Raw genomic sequence first — 22,869 nt, 5'->3', positions numbered from 1 at the left:
TCCTTCAGCTACTCTCTGCTCCCACTTTTAATTTCTGTACCAGAAAGCCAGAGAGGTTAATTAGCTTGATGAGTTAAAAAAAATTAATTAAAAACACCATCCGAGGACGCAAGAAACTCAAGAAAATTGCGCAACCAATCATACATAATGAAATAAAGAGAAAAGGCGGCATATTTCATATAAAAGATTCTGCCGCACCCCCCTGTGCTCTACCTGTCTCCCCACATGTGGAAAAAAGTCATATATGTGTATTTTCAAAAGTTAATTAGCAAATCTTTGTGAGCAATTACTATTCAAAATGGATCTCTCTAATTGCACAGCAACTGAGATGAAGGCTGTGGAGAAAATTAAATTGAGAGACAGATAAAGAACTAGCTTTTAAGGTTTGGTGGCGGTGGGATTGGGGGGGGGGGGGGTGACATTATCTAAGGAGAAAAGATAAGTGGTGTATCTTTACCGCAGGCCCGTCCTGCTTTAAAGAGTTGATGTGTGGCATTTACTCACACTACTGAAGAACAGTGCATCAAGTGATGTTAAAAATGGATAGGGTTAGGGTTAGGGTTAGGGATAGGGTTAGGGATAGAGTTAGGGTTAGGGGACCATCCAGGGGATTCAAAACATGTCATTTGTTAATAATAATCTTGGCCGCTATATCTGGATTATGGTCCCTATTATGCCTCCCACCTTCAAAAACATCCTAGAATCGCCCCTGAATGGGATATCAGACGGTCCCAGGACAGCAGTGACCTAAGAATGTGGTGCAGTTCAGTCCCACCCTTTGTTCCAAATGACCCATCAGAGAAACACTTTCACTCTGCAACATCTGTTCTCATTTGTTCTCATTATCAATTGAAGAAGGCCTTTAAGGGTAGTCAATTATCCTTCCAAGTGCTCGGCTTCCATTATTCAGACAAAATAATTATTTTTTAATCAAGTGCATTGGGTGAATGTAGATAATAGAGGCCTCCACAATGCTTGGGTTTAATTGTCTCCACATACATCCGCCATGTGGACAGTGGCAGAAGAGGAACTCCAACAGACATGCCTTACATACATATGTGATTATTCGCTATTCTGTTATTTACTGTTCTTCATCAAATGCTGTTTGAGTCTGCAGGGAGATAGTTCATTTTACTTGTAGTCGTACAAATGGCAATAGAGCTGTAATCGTTTAAGAAAGCTTTGAATCCTTGAATCAATGAGTGTGACATTGTACGTTAAAACCTTAAAGATGGTCACGGGTTTGGCCTGTCCTTAGCTTCCGCGGAGGTCACATGTTCAAAGCGACCATCAGTTATGTCAGAGAGCCTGTTTTAAAGTCTCTGCTCTTAGAGAGGATTTGGTGCCTTGTACACCAGAGGGAAACCGTCTTCAAACATGCCGTACCAGCCCAACATTGACAAAGGAGTACTGTACGCGAGCACATCAATAACCGAGTGCAGCGCGACGCGGCTGTTTCTGCGCCATGCAGAGATCACTGCGTGGGTCCTGTGCCGCCCCTCCTCACAGAAGTATTAGGAATGACACCCTCTCACTTTTCATTTCGTACAGCGGCTACATTCCACACATGCCAAGGCTGCTGGAAAGAGGTGCTGGGAAGGGCGATAAGGAAAATGGGGGAGATTAATCCTGAGATGGGACAGAGTAATGGCCACCTTCCACTTGCTTGTTTGTGTAGCGCACATTGCCAGGTGAAGAGTGCAAACATCTCCAGATAAGGCGGGAGAAGGACCCCGATCTTCAGGGGTCTGGGTTAGAAGAGAGTATCGCGGCGAATGCCGGGGAGGACTCGTCTGGAGCATACAGATGATTGACCTTTGTGGCTCGGCTTTTACTTAATTAGAGGAGCTGATTTACATTTGTGGGTGTGATGCTAATCTAATCCATGACATTTATATACATTCCTTGGTGGCAAAATTTCTGTCCATGTAACAACTTAGGTGGAGGAAAAAAACTTCACTTCCTGTCAGAATTTTTCTTGACAAATCTAATAAAAGTACAGTTCTGATGTTTATTTAGGAAATTAATATTTTAGAACACCGTGTCCGTTGCAAAAAATTTTGTTAATTGAAAAGCATATTTCCAAAACTTCATCCATACATTTTCCATACCTACTTATCCTATGCAGGGTCATGGGGCTGCAGAGTCTACCCAAGTAGTTATGGGTGAAAAGTAGGGAAAAACACAGAACAGGGTACCAAGGCATCAGAGTCACTCAGTCCATTTTATCTCAAAAACAAACAAAAATGGAATGAGAGAGTTTTGAAAATTTGCTCTTCGGTTATGCTAACGATCAGTTACCTGGTGCCTGCATCATGGCCGGCACAGTTTCTGCACACACCTGGGTTCCTACCTTGGAGTACATGGCCCCGTTAAGGACCTCCCCGTTGCGGATCCAGATGATGGAGGCCGAGGGTTTGGCGTTGTCGGCGTGGCAAGTCAGGTTAAGCGGATCGCCCGCACGCAGGCTCACCACAGGGCCGCCGCTTATCACCGGATCCTCAGGAGGAACTGCAGGAAGAGTGGGGGGGGGAGATTGCAAAGGACTGTCACACCTCATCCTGAGCCCGACCAGAAGTAGAAAGTCTGTCACATACACGAGTCAGAGAGAGACAAAGCAAGTCCTGCGAGGAGAAGTCAAGCACCCTGCCTATGCTGGTCAGAGTGTAGAGGATACTTCTGAGGGTTATACGGCAGACAGGAGAGCTCAGGCGGCAGGCTTGGTGCATTTGCCTGGCTGCATAACATGAACAGACAGCAATGAAAGTGCTGGGGGGTGGGATGCTGAACGGTAGCTACGCTGTAGCACAGATATGCCTCTTGTACACGACAGCAGCTCTGTGCCTGTGATGCATGGTGCATGATGGGGGATGCGGGGACCCCTCATCGCAAGCCAGGAGCAGCGACAAGTTGCGGCGGCAAAGGACAAGCTCCCTGAATGGCACTGATTACATTCTTCTCTTAAACAAGCACCCATCACCCCGGTTTTATTCAAACTGGAGGTGAATTATTGATTGGGCTTGCAGCTCATTACACGGAAGATCTGGGGCAAGAAAAAAAAATCAAAGGCAGTGAACAGCTGGTAAATCCACAAGCGAGGACGTGAGTGGTGATGGTAGGGAGGGTACGTGTGTGTGTGCGTGGCGGGGGGCGGGGGGGGGGGCATAGATCGAATAGCGAAAGATTTCAAAATATGGGGGTAGAGTCCATCGAAGAGAAGGGCAGGCATCAGAAAGACAACGTGATGAGAAGAAAAAGACCACAAGCAAGAGAGACGTGACGGAGATAGGAAGAGATGCAGAGGAGAGCATGATAGCGGATATAAGAGCAGGCCTGATTCGCAGTCAAGGCCTTAGCCTGATTTCACATTATTTATCCCCAATGGATGCACATGGAAAATGTGCATTTGGATGCGGGGTATCAAGGCACAGAGACATATGAGTCTCGGCTCTAAATAAACCCTTTTATGATTGGCTGCTTGAGTCAAAAAACCTTGGAATCTTGCTGTGTAGTTTGATAAAAAGCCATGGGATGCTTCCCGGGAGCGTTTAGCCAGCCAGCTAAGAGTAGCTAGTTCGAGTGAAATACTCTTAGAAACACTTTCATATTCCCTGGCTACAATGAGGAACAATAGTAGTCGTATAGTAAGTACAGTAGCCAATAAGTAGCTAATATCTTTCTGGAAGTACCCTGTGGTATTTATTTGGATACAACTTTGTGTTAGGCAAACTAATAATGATTTTTTTTCCCATTTAGTTTCATTTGATTTAATGAGATTTGACTTTTGCTCCATTGAAAAATCCATTAGATTTCTCTTCTCCATAGTCTTCTCTATGTGGACCTTCTCTCTTTTGAAAATCTGGATGCTAGTTCCAGGTATCTCCTGCGTTTGCAGGCTCAAAATGACGTGTGTCACATGCCCACGTTATTTTTATAGCTACCAGTTAGTTCCGGGGTAAATGGGATAAAGACCTGGTCTAATTTTAGTAAATAGGCCTCCCAGTTCCACCCACATCCTGTCTTTTCAGAACAAGCAATTAAAAATAATTGTATTTGGTACTGGTGACAAACTAGCGGAGCGTTAGCTTATGCTCTGTCTGGAATCGTCGCTCGGCCGTGGACCACTTCTCTGGTTCCGGTCCAGCTCGAGTTCTCGCCACGTTATCCAACAATGTGCAGTGACTCACAGCCGGTGAATCACCACTGCCTCGGTTTCCCACCTCCCCAAGCGCGACTTTAATCATTTATTTGCTTTGCTATCTATGTGGATTTTTTCTCGGTGGCCAAGCCGGCAGCATCCAGCCCCTGAGATTAAGGCCCGAATCTAAAACATGGTCTGGCTCCGTGGTTTGCCTCGTTCTCCGCACGTAGGTGAACACTGACTCCCATATTCCAAAGGCATGTTACCCCCCCCCTCAGTGCCCAGAAGTTGTATTTATTTCATAGCACACCTGATGCCTTGTGTTTCCCAGGGTAAAGCAGAGTACGACTGTCATCCTCTTTGCATAAATGGGCTGATGGATAAGTTTTCCGATTCTCTACATCATCTTCCTCACTGAAGAACTCGAGGGTGGTGAGTTTCAGCTCAGAGTATCATAACCAGTTGCTAAAACTGGGGAGTTGATCCTGGGGAAGTTCTCTACAGCCAGTCTTAGCTGTACATCATGTTTGGATAGTGGCAGTTCTGTTTACTCCCCCGATCTTTTGAAGCTGTGCCGTTACTATCCAAGGCCAACGTATGAAGAGCTTCCATTGGACAGTCTCCCGTGACAGGGTCTTCTATAAGATTCTCCTTCGACTTTAGAGAGCTGTGCTAGTTCCAAAGGTTCCTGTGCTGTACTGTGATAACTTTTTGCCATTCACACACACATATATATTACACACCACTATGGATCTACATATAGAATACTTCAATATCCACAAATATATAATCACCTGAGCAAGAATTTCCAATGTTAGATAAGGAAATGTCAGCTAAGCAAATACATAGCTAGTAACCCCAAAACTATAGACTTGAAGGAGTATGATTCAGAAGCAGTCGACATTGTCCAGACAAAGAAACCGAGTCCAGGCTATGTGGAAATGTCCCAGTCAATCCACTCTGCTTGGGTGAAAAATGGTATATAAGATAAATCACCATCTGTAGGAGCATCATTAATCAAATCCATCTCCCGTAACATGAGTTGTCAAACAAGCAGACAGTGGACACCATGGAAACACACGCCCAACTGCCACGTCTGACTCATCAGAGCTGAGCTCGGGCGTTGATACCCTGAATATGCATGAGCCACATTTTAATGCCTGCGGGCAATATTCTCTTTGGTCTTTGTACGGTCAGTGTAACAAAATGTGATATTGTAGGAATATAGGGACTCATAGGGACTCATTTTTTTCCTAACTGCCTTTAATCTGGCACTCATTTCTGTTACCTTCTGTCTTAAATTACTGATAACTTTGGCTTTTACTCTTTGTTTTAATCTCAGTTTCACATTACTTACGGTCTCTTAAATCGTTTAAATGTTTGTCTTACCGTAGTCGTTTTAATTGTGCAGCAACTTGGCTGATACCTGTTGTCTTTTAAATGTGCTGAATAAATAAAGGTGACATGACACATAAAATAATGGCGAAGTTAAGCTGAGAGAAGCTTCTCCGCTGACACTGCGAGGATCTTGATATCCTTAAATGTGTCCTCTACCCAGCTACATGGTACTGACTTGTCTAATCTTAGTAAAATAGGGAGGTGGGTTGTGAGGATCATCTAAAATATGAGGCTGATAGCTACATTTCTCCTAATGGACATCAAAAACCTCATGACAACCCTTGTAAAGTGCTTAAACATATGACAATCTTTCTTTTCTATTTCTGGGATACCTGTATCCGCTGAGGTCCCTTACATGCATCCAGATTGCCCTTATGCAAGATATGCAAGGGACTGTCCTCATTAGCATGATAAGGAGAGTCCATCGCCATCACCTGGTGATCTGTAGATCTGTCAATTACGGGAAAACAAACCACGAGTAGGCAATAAGTGAAGACCGACAGATTCGACTTGGTGTGCCTGTTTTCCAGCTGCCTGTATTACTCTCACAGCTCCGGTCCAGCCAGACGCTTGCCGGGTCAGTACTCCTGTGAAACTTCCAAGCTACGCCAACTCCAAGGGCCAACAGAGCTCTTTAGTCAAAAAGGATCCTCAATATGCAGGTTCCCTATTCAGAAAGTTCACCACTATTTGGCTAGAAAAAGACTAAGTGCAATGAGCGTTGGTCAGGTCATTACATTTAATTTATCAGACACTTTTATCTAAAGAGACAAACTTATTCTTGGGGAAGCAGATTCAGAAAGTCCTTGGAACAAATAGGGGTTAAGAGTCTTGCTCAGGGGCCTGCTGATGTGGCTAATCACACGATTTGAATCAGCTATCTTCTGATCACAGGCACATCATCCTAACCTGCTGAACCACACTGGGGTTCACTGGGCTTAGCTTTTGTCCAAGAGGTTTTGGACCAGTTTTGAACAATACTTTTGACAAGCCTCTGTACGACAGATGGTGGACTAATGTGATCTATACAGACCAAAATGTGCAGAGATATTTAGGAAGTGTAGTTACTATACTTTGTAGCCTCATAAAATATTCCTCCGTGCTGTCAGCCTTCCTCAGTGTCGTGAAGAGCAGTACAGTAACCGAGGACAGGCTTTTCAACTCAGCAGTCATCACCAGCACGTCCCTGTTTGCAAATGCGAGTGACCTTAATGGCAACAAATTAGTGGTCCTCTTCTGCCACCGCATAGATTTCTCAGGAGCCGGGCTGAGGAGCAGATTGATCGCTTGTCTTCAATTAGTGGCCAGCTAAGCAGGAATCTCTCTCCTGACTTCAGCTTGCCCTATTTGCACATGCATCGTTTCTTTGAACTAGCACCTCTGTCTCCAATAAATGGAAGACACAAGCGCACACAAAGACACAAAAATTTTGTCTTAAGTTCAGTCCTCATGTGTTTTGAAGGCACAAGGTCATTTTGTCCTGGGGGAGAAAAACAGAAGGAACATACTAATCTGGGTTTTACTCAAATAAGGTGAACATAAGGTGAGGTCTTTGAATCCCAAACTTTAATCATCTCAGTTAATTCTTCCCTCAGCATAAGTTCGGGAGGAGATTAAGTCGGTTATTTTCAGGTACAGCCTTTGTCCCGTGGAGTGACAAGACTGTGCTGACGGAGTCCTTCTACGGAGATGTTTCTTGCGAAATAATGGCCACTCCGTCCCTCTGGCGTTTTTGATAACAGTCATCGCAGGTGTTGTGACTAATCTCTTATGTACCCTGGGTCACCGTTGGATGGAATAGGAGGGGTGGGGGGGGGGGGGAGTGTGTTTTTCACGAGCTGCATCATCTCATCCCATCCGTTTGGGTAAGCAATGTCCCCTAGAGTTAATTAGAGCAGCCTGAGGTAAAATGGAAATGCAATAGCTGTGTCAGATAAGGGAGGGAGGAAAAAAGGCATCGATGTAGCGTAATTTCTAGCTGAGATGGCATGGAAAACAAAACAGCCAAAATCATACCACAGAGATGAAGTGAGGCCTTCTGTAACCCCTGGACTAGCTAGTCACGTCCAAACCAGCGGGACTGGCAGAGTATAAGTAGGTTAACCGGGTGGATAAATGACAATGTTTGCCGTAGGTTTTTAATGCTTTGTTTTTTTTTTTGTTTTTTGCCTTCTGCAGGATGGATTCCCTGCTAACTTTGGGGGTCTGTCAGCAGCTTGCTCCCCAAGCTATTAAAGGGGTGGGGGGTAAGTGTTGATGCAGCTGTGCGCCAAGAAGGGGGAGAGGAAACCAGGCATGCCAGTCTCTCTCCGACGACATCGCGTCCGGCAGGATGGCACAACCTACTTTCAAAAAAATGTGTGTAGATAGTACCTTTAGTACTGTTACGTAATAATGGATTCACAGAGAGCATGCCACCATCACAGGGTCACTGATGAGTAAGAATGAACCTTTTTTTTAACCTTCCACCAGCACATACAAAGTCCAAGACCAATGGCCGTCCTTTATTCCCAAATATTCAACTGATCCACTCTTGAGACACAATACAAGGAAAAACATCTACAATGTCCTGGCGACAGTGGAGCGATGAGGAACCTAGAAATCACACGCGCATACAACAACCATCCAATGACAGTTTGAAGCACCTGACAGCACCCTGGGGCCGATTCCATCACAGGCCAAGCAAGCCGCCCAGTGAAAGTCGCCCCCTGCAGGCCTGGAAGACCCATGATGCCCTTGATCTCTGCTTCCCTAGTCAGGCTAGCTGACTATATTTAAGCCACTTATGAAATGGGGCAAGTCTTTGATACTTACAGCATTTCCTATATCCATCGCCCTGTTTCTTTGCCACACCATTCCTCTGTATCCTGAGCCTTCACACATCCCTACTTCTCCATTATTCTTTGTTCTTGCGCTTGTAGCTGTTCTTCATAAATAAGTCCTTCTATAATTATGTTTTTGCCATGTTAGATGAAAAAAAAAATCACACATCAAATGGATAGCTATGGTTTTTTTTTTTACATTCATTTGAGTTTACTCTGCCATAGTTCGCTCCAAATAAGTGAAAGCCATTTAAAAAAAAAACTATTTTCAGTAAGACTGGATCACCCCACAAAAAATAGGATTTATTTTTGTTACATTATTAATACCACATAAATTTTTCCTTAGATAAAATTAAAAGATAATGGGGTGGTCTGGTGTGGATTTTTAAACAAACTCCATTTAAGGCGAATGGGATAAACTGACTTTTGTAAAGGGTGTATGTTGTGGTGGCTTGCTGGTTGAGGCTCTTTTAAGAATGACCATCATTTTCCGGAATGTTGCAGTGCTATGTTCTGTATAGTAAGGTTGTAAATGGCTGTACAGCAGGCAAGACTCTAGAACGAGAGCAGGACGACAAAAAATAATGATATGAAAAGTGAAAAGGGGATGAGACCATCATGGTATTAGTGTATTTCTGCATTCTTTCTATTAACTTTTTCATTGTTCCCAAGTAATAATTAAAGCTACCATTTTTCACCTGAAGACCTTCTGAAAGCTGGTTGAAAAACAACATCTACGCCTTGTCTGACACATTCGCGTCTTTCTCCTTTTGTTTATTTATTTATACGAAGATAGATGTTTTGTTATATTGCTTCATTAGGAACTTTTATATCTGATGGCTTTTCCAGGGTCAAGCTAAGAAGGAACATCACTCTTCATACCTTCACCGACCTTGATGGAGAGCAGTTACCATAGATGGCTTGTTCCTTCAGACGCTTTTATGAGGCTTGGAGACAACAAACAACTTCAATTCAGACAGCTCAAAGCTGTCCTTCGGTTTTTGTGTTAGGGCTTCAAGAGCAGCAGAAATGTTTATTTTCAGCAGTGTTGATCTGTGGTTCTCTTCCTGGATCAGCCTCAACTTTGTAAAGCATAACAAAAGTGTAGCAAACATAACTAAGTAACAAATAGTCTTTATTCACGAACCAGTAAAGTGTCTAGACTTAAGAAATTAGACTTTTCTTTTTTGCAAAAAGGAACAATCATTAGCAGCTTAAGGGGCCATCTTGACTTAGTCACAACTACGATATTTTCAGGGCAGAACTAAAAGTAATAAAAATTGTGGCCTTCCGCTCTCGCTGAAGTCGCTACCCGTCTCATATTATACAGGATCGTCCCCTACTGAAAAATAAAATGCCGTGTCCCATTTTGAACCAATACGGGACCGTATTGTCATATCAATTATCAAACAATCCATACAATTTTCCCCACCCTCTCTAGGGACATTGAGTGGGGGCAGCATTCCTTTATCTCTTCAGGTAGATAATGGTGACCACTGTTGTCACCATGCATCAAGTAGGCTGAAGAGGTGTGCAGAGAACACGCTGTACAAACAAGGACGAGAAAAACATGGCTGAAATCGATCAGGCAGTAGCAGGCTGTGCTTGAGCACCGAGGCCACACCCACTTTGGTGTTAGGACCCCCGACCTGTGCACTCCGCACTTTGCCACCTTTCTGTGCTTCGGAGTCCATCGACAGCCGGCTAGATGGACAACAGATTGTGCAGAGATTCCTGAGAAAAATCCAGTTCTGGGATTAACGTGAGGTCGATTTGCGTTAGCCCGGATCCTCGAAAGAGAGACACGGTTCTAGATGAAGGAGTGCCGAGTTGAATTAGCATTTCCTGCCATGCAACAGGGAAATAATGCAAATAACTGGAGACCGTTTTGTTAGTGAGAAAGGCATGTGTCTCGGGTACTCCGGCAGGCAGGAACACCCGGTGTATTCAGTCATTAATTTCATTGCAGTGAAACATAATCTTCTCATTGCTGCGTCACTCTAATTAGTATTAAGCTTGACATTGAGCGAAAAAGGAAAGAGATCTGACCCATCAGTTTCTTTCAGAGTTAATCTGTCGCAAAGTAAATATTATCTAATGAGCCATTTGGAAAGCTCAATTACAATTGATTGCTTATGTATGTATTACAACATGCTGTATTACTTTGCATGCTTTTAATGTTGCCTTTCATCTCGTTGAGCACTGGTATCAGTAAAGATTATGGCTACGCCGGGAATTAACACAAAATCTGGAGGGGGGTAAACTTAAAAGCCGCGCATAAGCAAATTATGGAAATGGACACTGTCTCTTTAAGAACTCTCCAGGTGTCGAAACAAGTGAGATCAACAACGGGGTCACCTGTGGAGAAGCAGATCTGTTAGGGCTGTCTGTGTCCAGTTAAATAGTAATGAAGAGAAACAACTGTCCACACTCTGGCTTACTCTGGATCTCAGGACACTGCAGGTCAATCTGTCACCTCTGGCACTTCAAAGCTCACGTTTACAGGCTTTGCTACTGTACTGGATGGGGAATAATTAGTCCCCAGGGCTCCTTGTTTCATATCTTTCTCTTACCTGCACAGAATCGTAATTCAACACTCCCACCACCAGGGGGAGACACAAGCTCTAGTGCTATTCAACAGGTTCAAAGACGACTGATAATTTTTGGGGTCTTTTGGAGTCCTTTTCGGCCTACTGTGCCTGACTCAAAATAACGAACATCCTACAAACACTATTCATAAGAAAAAAGAAAAAAAAACAGTTTGTTGTGCTAGTTGAGACGGTGGCAAACACGGAGACAGAGGCTTCATGCTTTCCAGAGATGTTCGTGACCACGGGGTAAAATGGCAAAAAAAAAAAAAAAAAAATATGAATCTTAAAAAAGAATAATTTTAACGGTAAGAATGTGAATAATTACCTTTGTTTTGTAAAATTCTTTTAAAGACGGAATTACTTCTTAAGGACCTTTTCCTTTTTTACAAAAATAGCAGGTGTAACAATGGGAAACTTACAAATCTGTCTTCACAAAGCAAGAGCTGAAACACTAAAACAAGGATTAAGAAATTCAAAACCTTCCCACCATCTCCCAGCAACAGGCTGCTGGTTAAAACATCTCAGGTTCGCGGATGGTTAGGCTAAGGGGGTTTACCTGGATATCATTAAGTACACAGGAACAAGACTGCACTGTGATTCACCCAGAATATTTAATAATCAATAAGCATCTCATCAGTATTGACAGCAGAGAGGGGCTATCGCCACATCGGCAGAATATTAATTACATCACAGCTAGAGAACTCCTGAAATCCTTTTTTTCTTGGAATCCAGTGGAAAGGAAGGGTGCTGCATAGAAACCTGAACAGCAATCTGTCTTGCTTAAGTGGCCAAAACAAAATAAACACAAACAGCACCCCTGTATTTATAATTAGTAATCTTAATGAACCTTAAATCACTAACCTTTTCCCTTGCCTCTTAGTCACTTCTTGACTAATGTTCCAGGTGAGTGATGGGACAATGAACTGATGGAAAAAGAACAACCTTTGTTGTTTTAGCAAAGGAAATGGATTAATGGTAATATTCTGGAATTTTTCACCAGATCCAAAACAATGTAATTAAATCAGGGCTTAATCAATCAAGTACAAATCAGGGAGGGGCTGTCAGAAATGTTACGAGGCTCAGGAATTCAGGAAGCATAAAGGGAAGTAGATGAATCAACACACAACAGCAACAGTATAGTAATTTATGATAATCGGCTAGCCTCCCCCCAACTAGGGTGAGAGCTGACGTGAATTACTTTGGGTCTCAATTTCTCTTCCTCCGTTTTTCCTCCCATGACTGGCCTCCCTAGCTAAAGATCGTTAGTTTCACTTTTCATTAGAGGGAATCAATACAGCAGCCCGCTCACTTGTAGAGAGGACAATCCCCTGCATGGATCTCCCTGTCTTTCTACTTGGCTTACCAAGCTCTGTCACTTAACCTCCTGACCTGATCTGCAGAGAAGAGAGATGGGGGGGGGGGGCGACGACGCAGAGGAGGGGGTCAGGGCAAGTACAGAACCACGATGTGGAATAGATAATGATAGAAGAGAAGGCTGAATTCCAAAGACGACTGCTCTGCGGGCATGTTGGTAACGTTGTAGGAGAGGGAGCGCGGGAAAAAATGAGGACTATAAGTGAGGGAGAGATGGACATGAAAAATCAGGAATATCAGCTGAGGAATTTGCGATCAGTTGAATGGTGAAAATTCCGTCAAAGATACAGGATCATAAAGCAAGGGTAATCAAAAGGTTTTGAGAAAACTGAGGTTAGCAATGATTTTATTGCTAGCAGTGTCTACAGTCAGTCATTAAAGATTGATAAACCAGGGTGCGTTTAAAATTCTGACACTTGATATGGTTACTTTGAAAGGAAAAACATTCATAAGAATGAATGTTGAAGGTCAGTTTCCAACGCTGTGCAAGACGGTGTGGCTTGCTTGTGTGTGCTGAGAGTGAGCGTGTCCACTTCAGTGAAACTCTCGGTGATGAGGCGTGCGTAGGGCGGCTCACCGAGCACAGTGAGACGAGCGGGCCTCGACCTCATGGCGGCTTGTATGGCTTGGCACTCGAAGACCGCGTCATCCATCAGCTCCACCCGCTGGATGCGGAGGTGGTGCTCTCCAGATCCGTGGTCTCCGATCACCGAGTAACGGGGGTAGCCTGGAATACGAAACCAGACATGTATCACAAGGTCACCCTTAGGTTCTCTGGCCACCATTATCATCGATCACCCTCAGTGGTATATTAAGCTGAGGCTAACATCTCCCGCGGGTGATCAGCTAAGGCTTCTACAAAGTTCCTTCTTTACAAACCAGTAACTTCATTTTTCTTCTGGAATCGAGAATCACCCTTTTTTTTAATTCCATCAGAAGCACACTGAAAAAATATACATTCTGCTGCTACCTGTCTTCTTTCCACACTACAGACACTATAGAGAAGTAGGTGATGGTGGCTCATTTTGGTGAGATCCTGTTGGCTGCACGGTGGAGGAACACCTTTCCAGCATGACCTTCACCTTTAGCCCACTGGTAAAGGAAACAAACAGGCCTACACATGCTCTCAGACAGAATAGCTGCGTTAAGAATGACTGCGCTAAGAATGCAGTTGTCTTTGGAGATTTGGGCCGAAAAGACAGTAGAGGGATTTTGAAAGTGCTACACGAAGGAAAAGTCAAATGAACACAAGGTTTAACAAAACAGAGCAGCTCCTACTCGAACAGATAAACTAGGGATGCCAATTTGTGACCAATACGGCATTTTCCCAATGGCAGGACACTCCAAGACACTTAAGTATTCTGAACCCAGTGATTTCTACAGGTCATTCTAACTATTGATCTGTACATATACAGCTCTGGGAAAAAATTAAGGTGCTACTTTCTGATAAAAAAAAAAACTGCATTCTTAATTTTCTGGTTTAATCTGGTTTCTACTGGCAGAACGTTACACTGCGAGGCAGGTTGCTTCTAGGTTAAAAGTTTCTAAGGTAGTACTGGCAATAACCAAAAACCAGCCAGGTAAAGGGCAGAAGTAATTTTCTAATGCCAGAGATGACCGTCAATTGTCTGGCAGAGCTTCATAAACCGGAGGATGACCTCAAGTAACCTTCAAAAAGAATGAGAAATGTTAAGTGGTGTGCAGTGCACTGCTAAGACAGTTAGTTAGAACTGCTAGGACTCCAATGCAGCCCTGGAAGACACGGAAAACAAGAAGAAGCCCATCAATGAGAAGCAGGGATGAGCCGGGATGGAGTTTGCAAAAAGAAATTACATTTTACACATACACATACCCGTAAAGTGGGAAATAAGTGAAAATATAAATGTTCCTACAGTGTGGTCTCTTAAATTTCTCCAGAGCTGTAAATGGCATATGCTGAATATGGCTATTTAGAATAGAATTAGAATGCATCTTTGATCAGACTGTTATTAGAAGTATCTTTAATACAAACTATAATAACACAGTCACTTTTCAGCATAAAATTAATTCTGAACAGATAGCTGTCACCGGGAGCCGCAGATGGCAGAATAAATGACCTGAGTGTGTCACTCCAATCCTGAAAATAACCACCCTCACCTCAAATAGATAGTGCTTCAGAAGGCTGTGTTTTCCGACTCTGAGTTTGACTGCTTTGTGAACAGAAAGCGGGAATCGTAGCATTAGATGACTGAGCCTGAAATGCCTCCTCCTGCTATATGGTAGGTCGCTGAAACTGTATTACTGGACTGAAAAATGGCATTTCATGTGAGGAGAATGGAACGTCAGTAAAAGCAAGAGTACGAATCACAATTAGCCACAGCTATCAATTGACTTGAACTTTCGGTCTCTTAATCCTCCTCTAATTAAAAACATTCAAAATGACTCAAAGCTATATATAACCTCAATGACATAATCCAACCGGGAAAAACATAGTGAGACCAAGAGAAGTATACTGTTCGGAAATTTAATTAAAATGAGAAGAAAAATCAATAAGAAGCAATATCGAAAGGGAAAAAAGATGGACGAATGCGCAAGTGAGTGTTGAACGACATCAGTAGGACATTGAGATATTTTCACCCATAGCCCCCAAAATTTAATCAGCATCAAACGGACACAATGCTTACAAAACTATATGTACGCAACTAGGAAACCAGTAGAGAAAAGGTTTAACCCAAATCCCACATGACATCTTCATCATGCCCATAACAGATACATAGGATAAAGAAAAGAAAATCAAGAAGGTGAAGACTGGGAGGCTCGGGGTATGGACATTATCTGCAACTCGTTAATTATAACTATAGAGTACTGTGCAAAAGTATAGGGCACCTGAAGGGACCCGTGCAAAAAAATGAAATGTTACTTTCGTGTGCGTACAAGAAAACTTTTGCGTGCGAACGCAAAAATAAGAGCATTTTATTTTTTTCGCACAGATCCCTTCAGGGACTTCAAACAAATTCACTGAAAATCTTTGAAAGATCTACATGTTGCCGTAAAAATATACATCTCACAAATTATCTTAACGTAGCCATTTCAAAACTTGCCCTGAAAATCATCCCAGGAGATGCAGTAACCATCCAACACACCCATGTGCTTTTCATTGACTTTGTATGAGTAATACCTTCAACGGCCAGTCAATACCTAATTGACTTTTTGTTTTTTACTAATTTAATTTTTTTAATTAATTGAGCTGGTGGTGAAATGTAACCAATACTCGGAATAGCATATATAATGCCATCGCAGGGCACACTCGCACACCATTCACTTTACACATGCACACCTACGGACAATTTAGCAACTCCAATTAGTCTCAGCATGTTTTTCGACTGTGGGGGGAAACCAGAGTACCTGGAGGAAACCCCACGACGACATGGGGAGAACATGCAAACTCTGCACACATGTGACCCAGGCGGAGACTCGAACCCGGGTCCCAGAGGTGTGAGGCAACAGTGCTAACCACTGCACCACCATATATATATATATATAAAATGTGTGTGTGTTCACTGTGTATTACATTCAAGACCACTCCCTCACTCAAAAGCACCCACCTCATCTCTGGGCAATACTCCTTTGGGAGACAGCCCCCCAACACCCCACCTCTACATTATTTTTACCTCTGCTGTCATTTGAATTGTGAAAAATGGACAACTGAGTGCCCTGCCATCGAGCGATCGCTCTCCCAAGATATCGTCAGCTTAACTACACGTCCAGAGCCACAGAAGAAGGTCACTGGTACCATGAGGAGCCTCAGATCACAATCAGTCAGATATTCTATTTGAAGCAGCAACGAGCTGTCAGTTGTTCCCTGGCAAACAGAGATATTGTAATAAAAGTAATATAAACTCTAGATGGAAACCTCCCTGCACCAGACCCACAAATTATTTTTATTGATACTGCGCACATGGACACGGAATATTGAAATATGCTTTGGTGACAAACGGTATGAAATTTATAGTTTAATAAGATGGAGAGTGGTTTATTTTACAGTACTTTACAGGAGGGATAAAATCCACTGGTTGTAAAGCACTTTAAATATCTATTAGGGGAATTTACACCGTGGGCTCTTAAGCACAGGGAATTTCTCCGTGGGAGTTCAGGAAAGGCTGCGTTTGATTAGAACAGCTTTAACGGTACCCTTCAGGAGCCCTCAAGATGAAAATCAAAAACACTTATTGGGCAAAGCGCTGTCTCATTGTTCGGCTTCTCTAAAGGTTTGCCGCTGAATGGCCTTGCATCAGTGCTTCACTTCTCGCACTTTTTTCGCCTGATCTCTGTGCTACATCGCAGCGTCTCGGTGGGCAGCGGGAACGTCGGTACGCCACATCGTACACGGAATCCGAATCGCCCGAAGGAAATCCCTGTTTCTCACCCCACAGGCCGTGCGGTATATCAGAGTTAGCATTGGACAGCAAGACCGTTCATCGATCCAGTGCTTCGTGCATTGGTCCTGACCTACAGAGACAACACTACAGAGACCATAGCCTACGATCCGGGTTGAATCCCAGAAGTATTTACTAGTTTTGGTAAAATGACTACTGATGAACATATTCCAGTTTTGCATTGCTCTTGCTGAGAGCAAATGGAAAAAAAATCTTAATTTAACGTGATGAGGTCAAGGGCTCTTCGTGCCGAAATGCGATCCCTGCAGGTAAATTCCGCGATGGGTCAGGATAGAAATCCAAGCTAAATACATCAATAATTAAACAAATCCAGTACGGGCATCTCAGCTTAATCCATAAAATGGAATAAATACAGATTTAGTTTGGCCAGCGGAGGATTTGCGAAGCGGCAGATATAAGACCAAAGATATCTCTTTGATCTTGTACCTTTCCTAAAATTTCTCCCAAGTTCAGCGCATCCACTGAGCGTCAGTTTGACATGATCAGACTGGTGCAGATTAATCTGCAGGCTCACCCAGCCAATGGCATCGCGGCGATCGCTATGGACACAAAAAACTGACATTTGAACACCAGTGGAAAAGCTTTCCGGAGTATAACAATTAATATCCCAGCCCTGTCAGAAAAATAACCATCTCCCCCCACGTTAAATGCTAATAGATTTTTCAGTGGGCCGATTGATTCACCAGCAGTGACATAAACCAGGGCGTGTTACACAGATCCGATGGCCATTAATGTTATTTACTGACTGCAGTTAAGTTTGATCTCACCACCATTAAACTGAAAGCTGACCTCACACAACCTCTCTGGACCATTTTTTTCCCCCGACTTTACATCTGGGTCCCATTTCATGGGCAACGCTACGAGATCAGGCCCAACAAAGGGCACTGGTCAGAGGATAGTTTTCTTCTCTCTCGTCCCAAACTCCCCGCTGTCTGGTAGAGTCTGACCTCGACATTAATCTTCCACCTGATGAACACCAACATTACCAATTCTTTGCCGTGACCCTTGTTTAATGTTTTTACTATGTAATTTCACCAGGATCAGAGATTAAAAGTGATATGTGGGAATATAAAACGCATAGGGCAGTAATAGACAGTAACTCTCCCCTCAATGGGAAAATGAGGGGTACTTCATGGTCTATTAAAGTGAATGGGATCCAATGAAGCAATGAATGATAATTTGGAGTTTTGTAGCACTGCTGACTGAATAGTTAGACTCAAGGACTTCACTAAAAGCCATTGTGCCCTCGCCTAGCTTATTATGGCACTTTGCTGGAAATTCATTTATATCAGAGTTGTAAATAAGTTCAGTTGCTTTGCAAAGTAAATACATATCATAGTATCCCAAATCTACATATATATCATGAGAGGGTATTGAATGGATGTTGGACTGTAAGGCCTCCTCTAGCTCCTGTGCCATGCTTTGAGGCAAGAGCAGCAGGTTCAGCACCTTGTACAGCAGTGGAGAAGTAGGAGCTGTGGAACGTACAGTTCAGCACCATGGAGAGAGGTGGAGGGGAGGTAGGAGCTGTGGAACGTACAGTTCAGCACCATGGAGAGAGGTGGGAGTGGAGAAGAAGCATTAGGGGAAGAGTATTCCCAGAATGTGAGGTGTAGATGTCCCATGTGAGGTGAAGATGTCCCATGCTCTTGCCTTCGTCCAGGTGGAGGTCTGAATGACCCTCATCCTGCCCCCTCTTGAATAGCCTTTGACTATCCTGGCCTAGCCTTTACCCTTCTCTCTCCCAGTTCCCTTAGTACCCACACCTGTTCTGGCTCTTACTGTAAGTCACAGGTCTACTTCCCATTTGTATCAGACCTTATGCTCCTTGATTATGACTCTCCTCCTGAATTCATGATAAGCAGAGAAGAGTAGAAGTTGAAGGGAAGTGAGTTTCAGCTAATCTTTATACACCATTGTGTGACTGAACGATTTTATCAGTGAATGGGAACCAAAAGTTTCCTTCAAAGTCTGGTTCAGTCGTGCTTAAAAAGCCATCATTAACGTCATTTTCTGCATTCCATCTGCCCTCTAAAAGCAGAGACGTCGGTCCTGACCAGAGATGGTAAAATTACTATCTGTATGAAAATCCTATTAAATAATATAGTGAAGCTTTCAGCTTTTGAGGGTCTCAGGTGGGAACAAAGGTGCTAATTTTGCTAAATATAAGTGCATAATGTCCATATTTAATGTCTGTTTTTCTGGGCACCTGCGTGACTGTAGCGTTGCCCGTTGACTCAAAAGTCGGTTTGAATTTTGTCTAAAATCCTGCATCTCTGATATTACTTGAGCTTAGATTGCACCGATTTCAACCCTTGAAGAATGTACAACCCTTGAATGTTTACCGTGATCCATCAATGGGGCGGCACAGCTGGAGAAGGTCTTTGTCTACTGTCTTGATGAGGATCTATGAGTTGTTGAAAGAGAGTTATTCATGCCTAGGGGCCTCGAGAGTTAAGACCTTACTCCATTCAGAAACCCTAATAGACCCCTCCTAGACTTCAGGAGGGAATGGCAAGGAGAGCAGGGCAGTAATAAATAATACTTATATGGATCCTAATGAATTCCTAAAGACAACGTGTGTCACAGACAGCACACGATGTAAAATAGGCCCATTAAAGGTAATGAATCCATCAAAGCAGGAATGGATTAGCTTTTATGGCAGATCAATAGTGGGGAAATTGCTGTGAAAGGGAGGAGAAGACAGTGATTCATACCGGCAGGGTGCTCCACCTGCATGTTGCGGGGGTACTCAGGCCGGAGCTCAGGGGCAGAGGAGGGAGAATGACAGGGTGTGTGTCCGTGTGTGTATGTCCCTCTGAGCACCACGGGGGGGGGGGGGGGGGGGGGGGGCAAAAAATAAATTCTGTCTCTTACACGTTAGTAGCTGTGCCACCGAAACCACTTTCCCCCGCCGCGCGTGTGCTCGCCGACGGCCAATTTCCGCCGATCGCCTTTGAATTGCAGACTGTTAATGCTGGGAGCTACAGGTCGTGAATATTCATGAGGGCCACTCGCGTATTGGTGAGACGTTCAGTGCCTGTCCGGCTTTTTAATTAAAATTATATGAACGAAACGGAGGGGGATTGCGGGAGAATGAGGGACCGATAGGAATCAGCCGCCTTTGTCTTCTGATTTAATAGACTGCATAGTGATAGATTTATTCAAGTTTAATCACTGTTCTCCTAAACAGATCAGCCACATGCTAACAGCCTGAACCGTGTACCTCTATGGGGCAGTGTGTAGCGCAGCGGGCTAGCAGTCTGTCCCCTTGTCTGCAAGGTCGTGGGCTCGATTCCTGTAGCTGGCAGAGCAATATCATCACTGCTGGGCCCTGGAGCAAGGCCCTTAACCCAAACTGCACCAGGGGTGCTGGAAGCTCACTGACCCTGCTCTCTCAACCCCAAAAACTCACTCTCATCTGAATAAATACATGTATGTCCGTGCCTCTCACAAAGAGCAAAATGGCTTATGTGAAAACTACCAAAATTTCCCCATGGAGATGAATAAAATAGTGCTATTCTATCTATATCACTACCAGAGGGCTTTCATTGTGTATAGTTACATTGTTTACTATAAATAAAGCATAGAGGCTTACCGTTTTATTCTTTAGTCCACAGAGGAGGTTAGAACAGCAATTCCGCCTGTGTTGAGCTTTTAGTCATAGTTCCATTGGGTGATCTAATAATTTTTAAATGTCTGCCACTCACAGGATATAGTTTTGCCTGTGCCTTTGGTCCTGGAACCCACCTCTCCAGACTTGTTTAGCAGTTTAGCAGGATAGCAGTGGTCAGATTTTTTTTATTATTCATCTTATCGCCTCACGTTTTTTTGAAGCCGCCTCCTCCTCCATCTGTCTTTACGACTTCGTTATAATTCTCCTCAGCCACTGGCTCTGCAGTAAAGCTTGAAACGCTGTCGGCTCCGTGACGGAAGACCCGAGGAGGCCGGCCCTCCCTTCCTACTCTCACCCGGGACTTCCTTTTTCTCTCCTTGGTAACCCCTTCCCCTATTCCACTGCTCCCCCCCCCACTAAGTATCCAACTCACTACTGTTTTCCTCTTGCCCCTTGTGGGGTGCAGATAAATGGGATAAAAGAAACGTATTTAATAGGATGTTTAATTAAGTAGAGTGATCTGTGACTAGGGGCAGCCATTGAAGAACAGGGGGCAAAAGACCAGGTCTATTTAAAGACATGGATTCTAACAGGCTTCTACCTTGCAAGTACCCAGTGAGATTAGTCTCATTTTCAGGAAACAAGTCCTAAGATAGTTGATTAAAAAAAAAAAGAAGAACTGAAGACCAAAAAAAGCCAAGAAATACTGGTGACAACCACCAGAGCGGCGATACGCATCCATCCTTAAACATCTAGTAATATTCCAAAGCCTGCAGATGTTTCAATAAATCATGTTGTGATTAAAAATCGAGGTGGGTGTTCCTCCCACCCTCCTCCTAAAAAAGGCTTCCAGTTTAAAAGGCAGTAAATATTTATATAAGGGAAGATTAAAGACAGCAGTGCCCTCTATGGATATTCATTGGCTACTATGAATATGGATTAGTTGTCAACATTGGGGGAGATCTGCTGCCTCATACAATGACAGTACGGCAGTGTTGCTCAAAATTAAACCATTAACATAATTATTTAAGGACACGATAATTAGCACAGAGCTATTCATTAAAACCTGTTTACTAGGTGCCGTCATTAAAACATGACCAGCCCTTCAGAATTCATTTTTGCCCCTAGCAGTTAATTTATGTGCCAAGTGTTATTACACTTGTGCAGTTCAGACGAGTAGTACTTTGTGAAGCGCTAATTTGGCTTAAGTTAATCTTTTGTGTAGGTAATCCTCAAAGTCGAATCCCCATGAGGTTTGAGAAGCCGCTATCGGCGGATCAGGTGGGCTCTCCGAGGACATGCGGAGTGCTTTTAATTCATGATTAACTTTAAATGAACATCCCGGTGTTGCAGCCTCCCCATGTTGGCGTAACCTGCTGATTGACACATCGATTACGGGGATCCAGTAGAAAACAGGAACAAAAAAATACAGCGTGAAATTAATTACTCTTGGAGGACGAAAGACGACAGGAAGAGCTTGGCGCGTGAGTGAGTATGAGGAGTGAAGAGCGTGACAGCTCGGAGCTACCTGAGAGGTCTCGGCCGACGCCCAGAGCCAGCCCGTCCTTGATCCAGAGCACGACGCCATGGTACCCAGGGATGGAGCAAGGCAGGGTGACTGGCTGGCCAGCTACCACCACCAGGTCCTGGGGCTGTTGCGAGAACATGGCGAGGCCTCCTGGCAGAAAGAGGAGAGACAATCGTCAGCAACACAGATTAACAGGAAGGGGCGCACTTTTGCTGCTTCATCCTGCTAAATTATCCTCCTTTAACTACAGTCTTGATGCCCCCCACGCAGCCCCCCGCCCCCAGGATTGTGTTTATAACATGATCGTCTTCGCACAAAGCACTGTGAAAGTTCTGCCGCATCGGCCACAGTGAAATTCATTTTTTGTCCACTTCTTCACAACTGTGTCACATCGCTTTATCGTTTCTTCAGCATGTTCGGTTTTGTTTTTTTCTTTATGTTTTTAAAGGTAATTACTGAGATTTAATTACCAAGAAAGCTAATCTATAGCTGTTACTCTGCCTCAGCAGAACCTTAGGAGGCTGTGGATACGGAGGATCATATTGCTCCTGTACAATGTTTCCCTCCGCTGAATTATTACATTAGTAAACACATCAGTCATCGACCCCCTTCCCGAATCTGGCGGGGATTGACAAATGGCTTGTTAAGGGTTGAGCGTGAAGTCTGCTGATTGATTTATGATGATTTTTGTTAACGGAACCCCACTGCAGCGCGTGGGACTCTTATTAAATCAACGCCACGGAATACGCACGCCGAATCCTTAAGTGATGCCGTCGATACAGTCGCCGCCGGCTATGCGCTACTCTTGCTAAAAATCCTGGCCGACTAGCAGACTAACTTGTTACATCCCATTTTTGATTCGCTCTGATGATTCTTTGATCACAAGCTATCTTAATAAGTTAAAAAAACTGCCTAAATTACGCTATAAATCGTAGAACGGAAATGATAGCATGTTAGCTGATC

At 43.7% G+C, this 22,869-nt stretch overlaps 1 protein-coding gene across 4 annotated transcripts in view; it reads right to left on the bottom strand.

Annotated features, from left to right (window-relative positions):
- The window catches only part of kirrel3b (kirre like nephrin family adhesion molecule 3b), a 146,631-nt gene that overhangs the window by 30,636 nt on the left and 93,126 nt on the right, over window positions 1-22,869 (bottom strand). For 3 of the 4 annotated variants that reach the window (XM_049001574.1, XM_049001576.1, XM_049001577.1), the window contains exons 2-4: window positions 21,907-22,056; window positions 12,904-13,053; window positions 2,342-2,511 (exon numbers count right to left, since the gene is read on the bottom strand). In XM_049001574.1, the coding sequence (XP_048857531.1) occupies window positions 2,342-2,511; window positions 12,904-13,053; window positions 21,907-22,056 (470 nt within the window). The remainder of the gene's footprint in view (window positions 1-2,341; window positions 2,512-12,903; window positions 13,054-21,906; window positions 22,057-22,869) is intronic. The other variant, XM_049001575.1, reaches the window with a different exon arrangement.

The sequence above is a fragment of the Brienomyrus brachyistius genome, unplaced genomic scaffold, assembly GCF_023856365.1.
Source record: "Brienomyrus brachyistius isolate T26 unplaced genomic scaffold, BBRACH_0.4 scaffold59, whole genome shotgun sequence".
NCBI lineage: Eukaryota > Metazoa > Chordata > Actinopteri > Osteoglossiformes > Mormyridae > Brienomyrus > Brienomyrus brachyistius.
The sequence above is the reverse complement of the archived record's forward strand: the minus strand, read 5'-3'. Positions and strand labels throughout refer to the sequence as shown.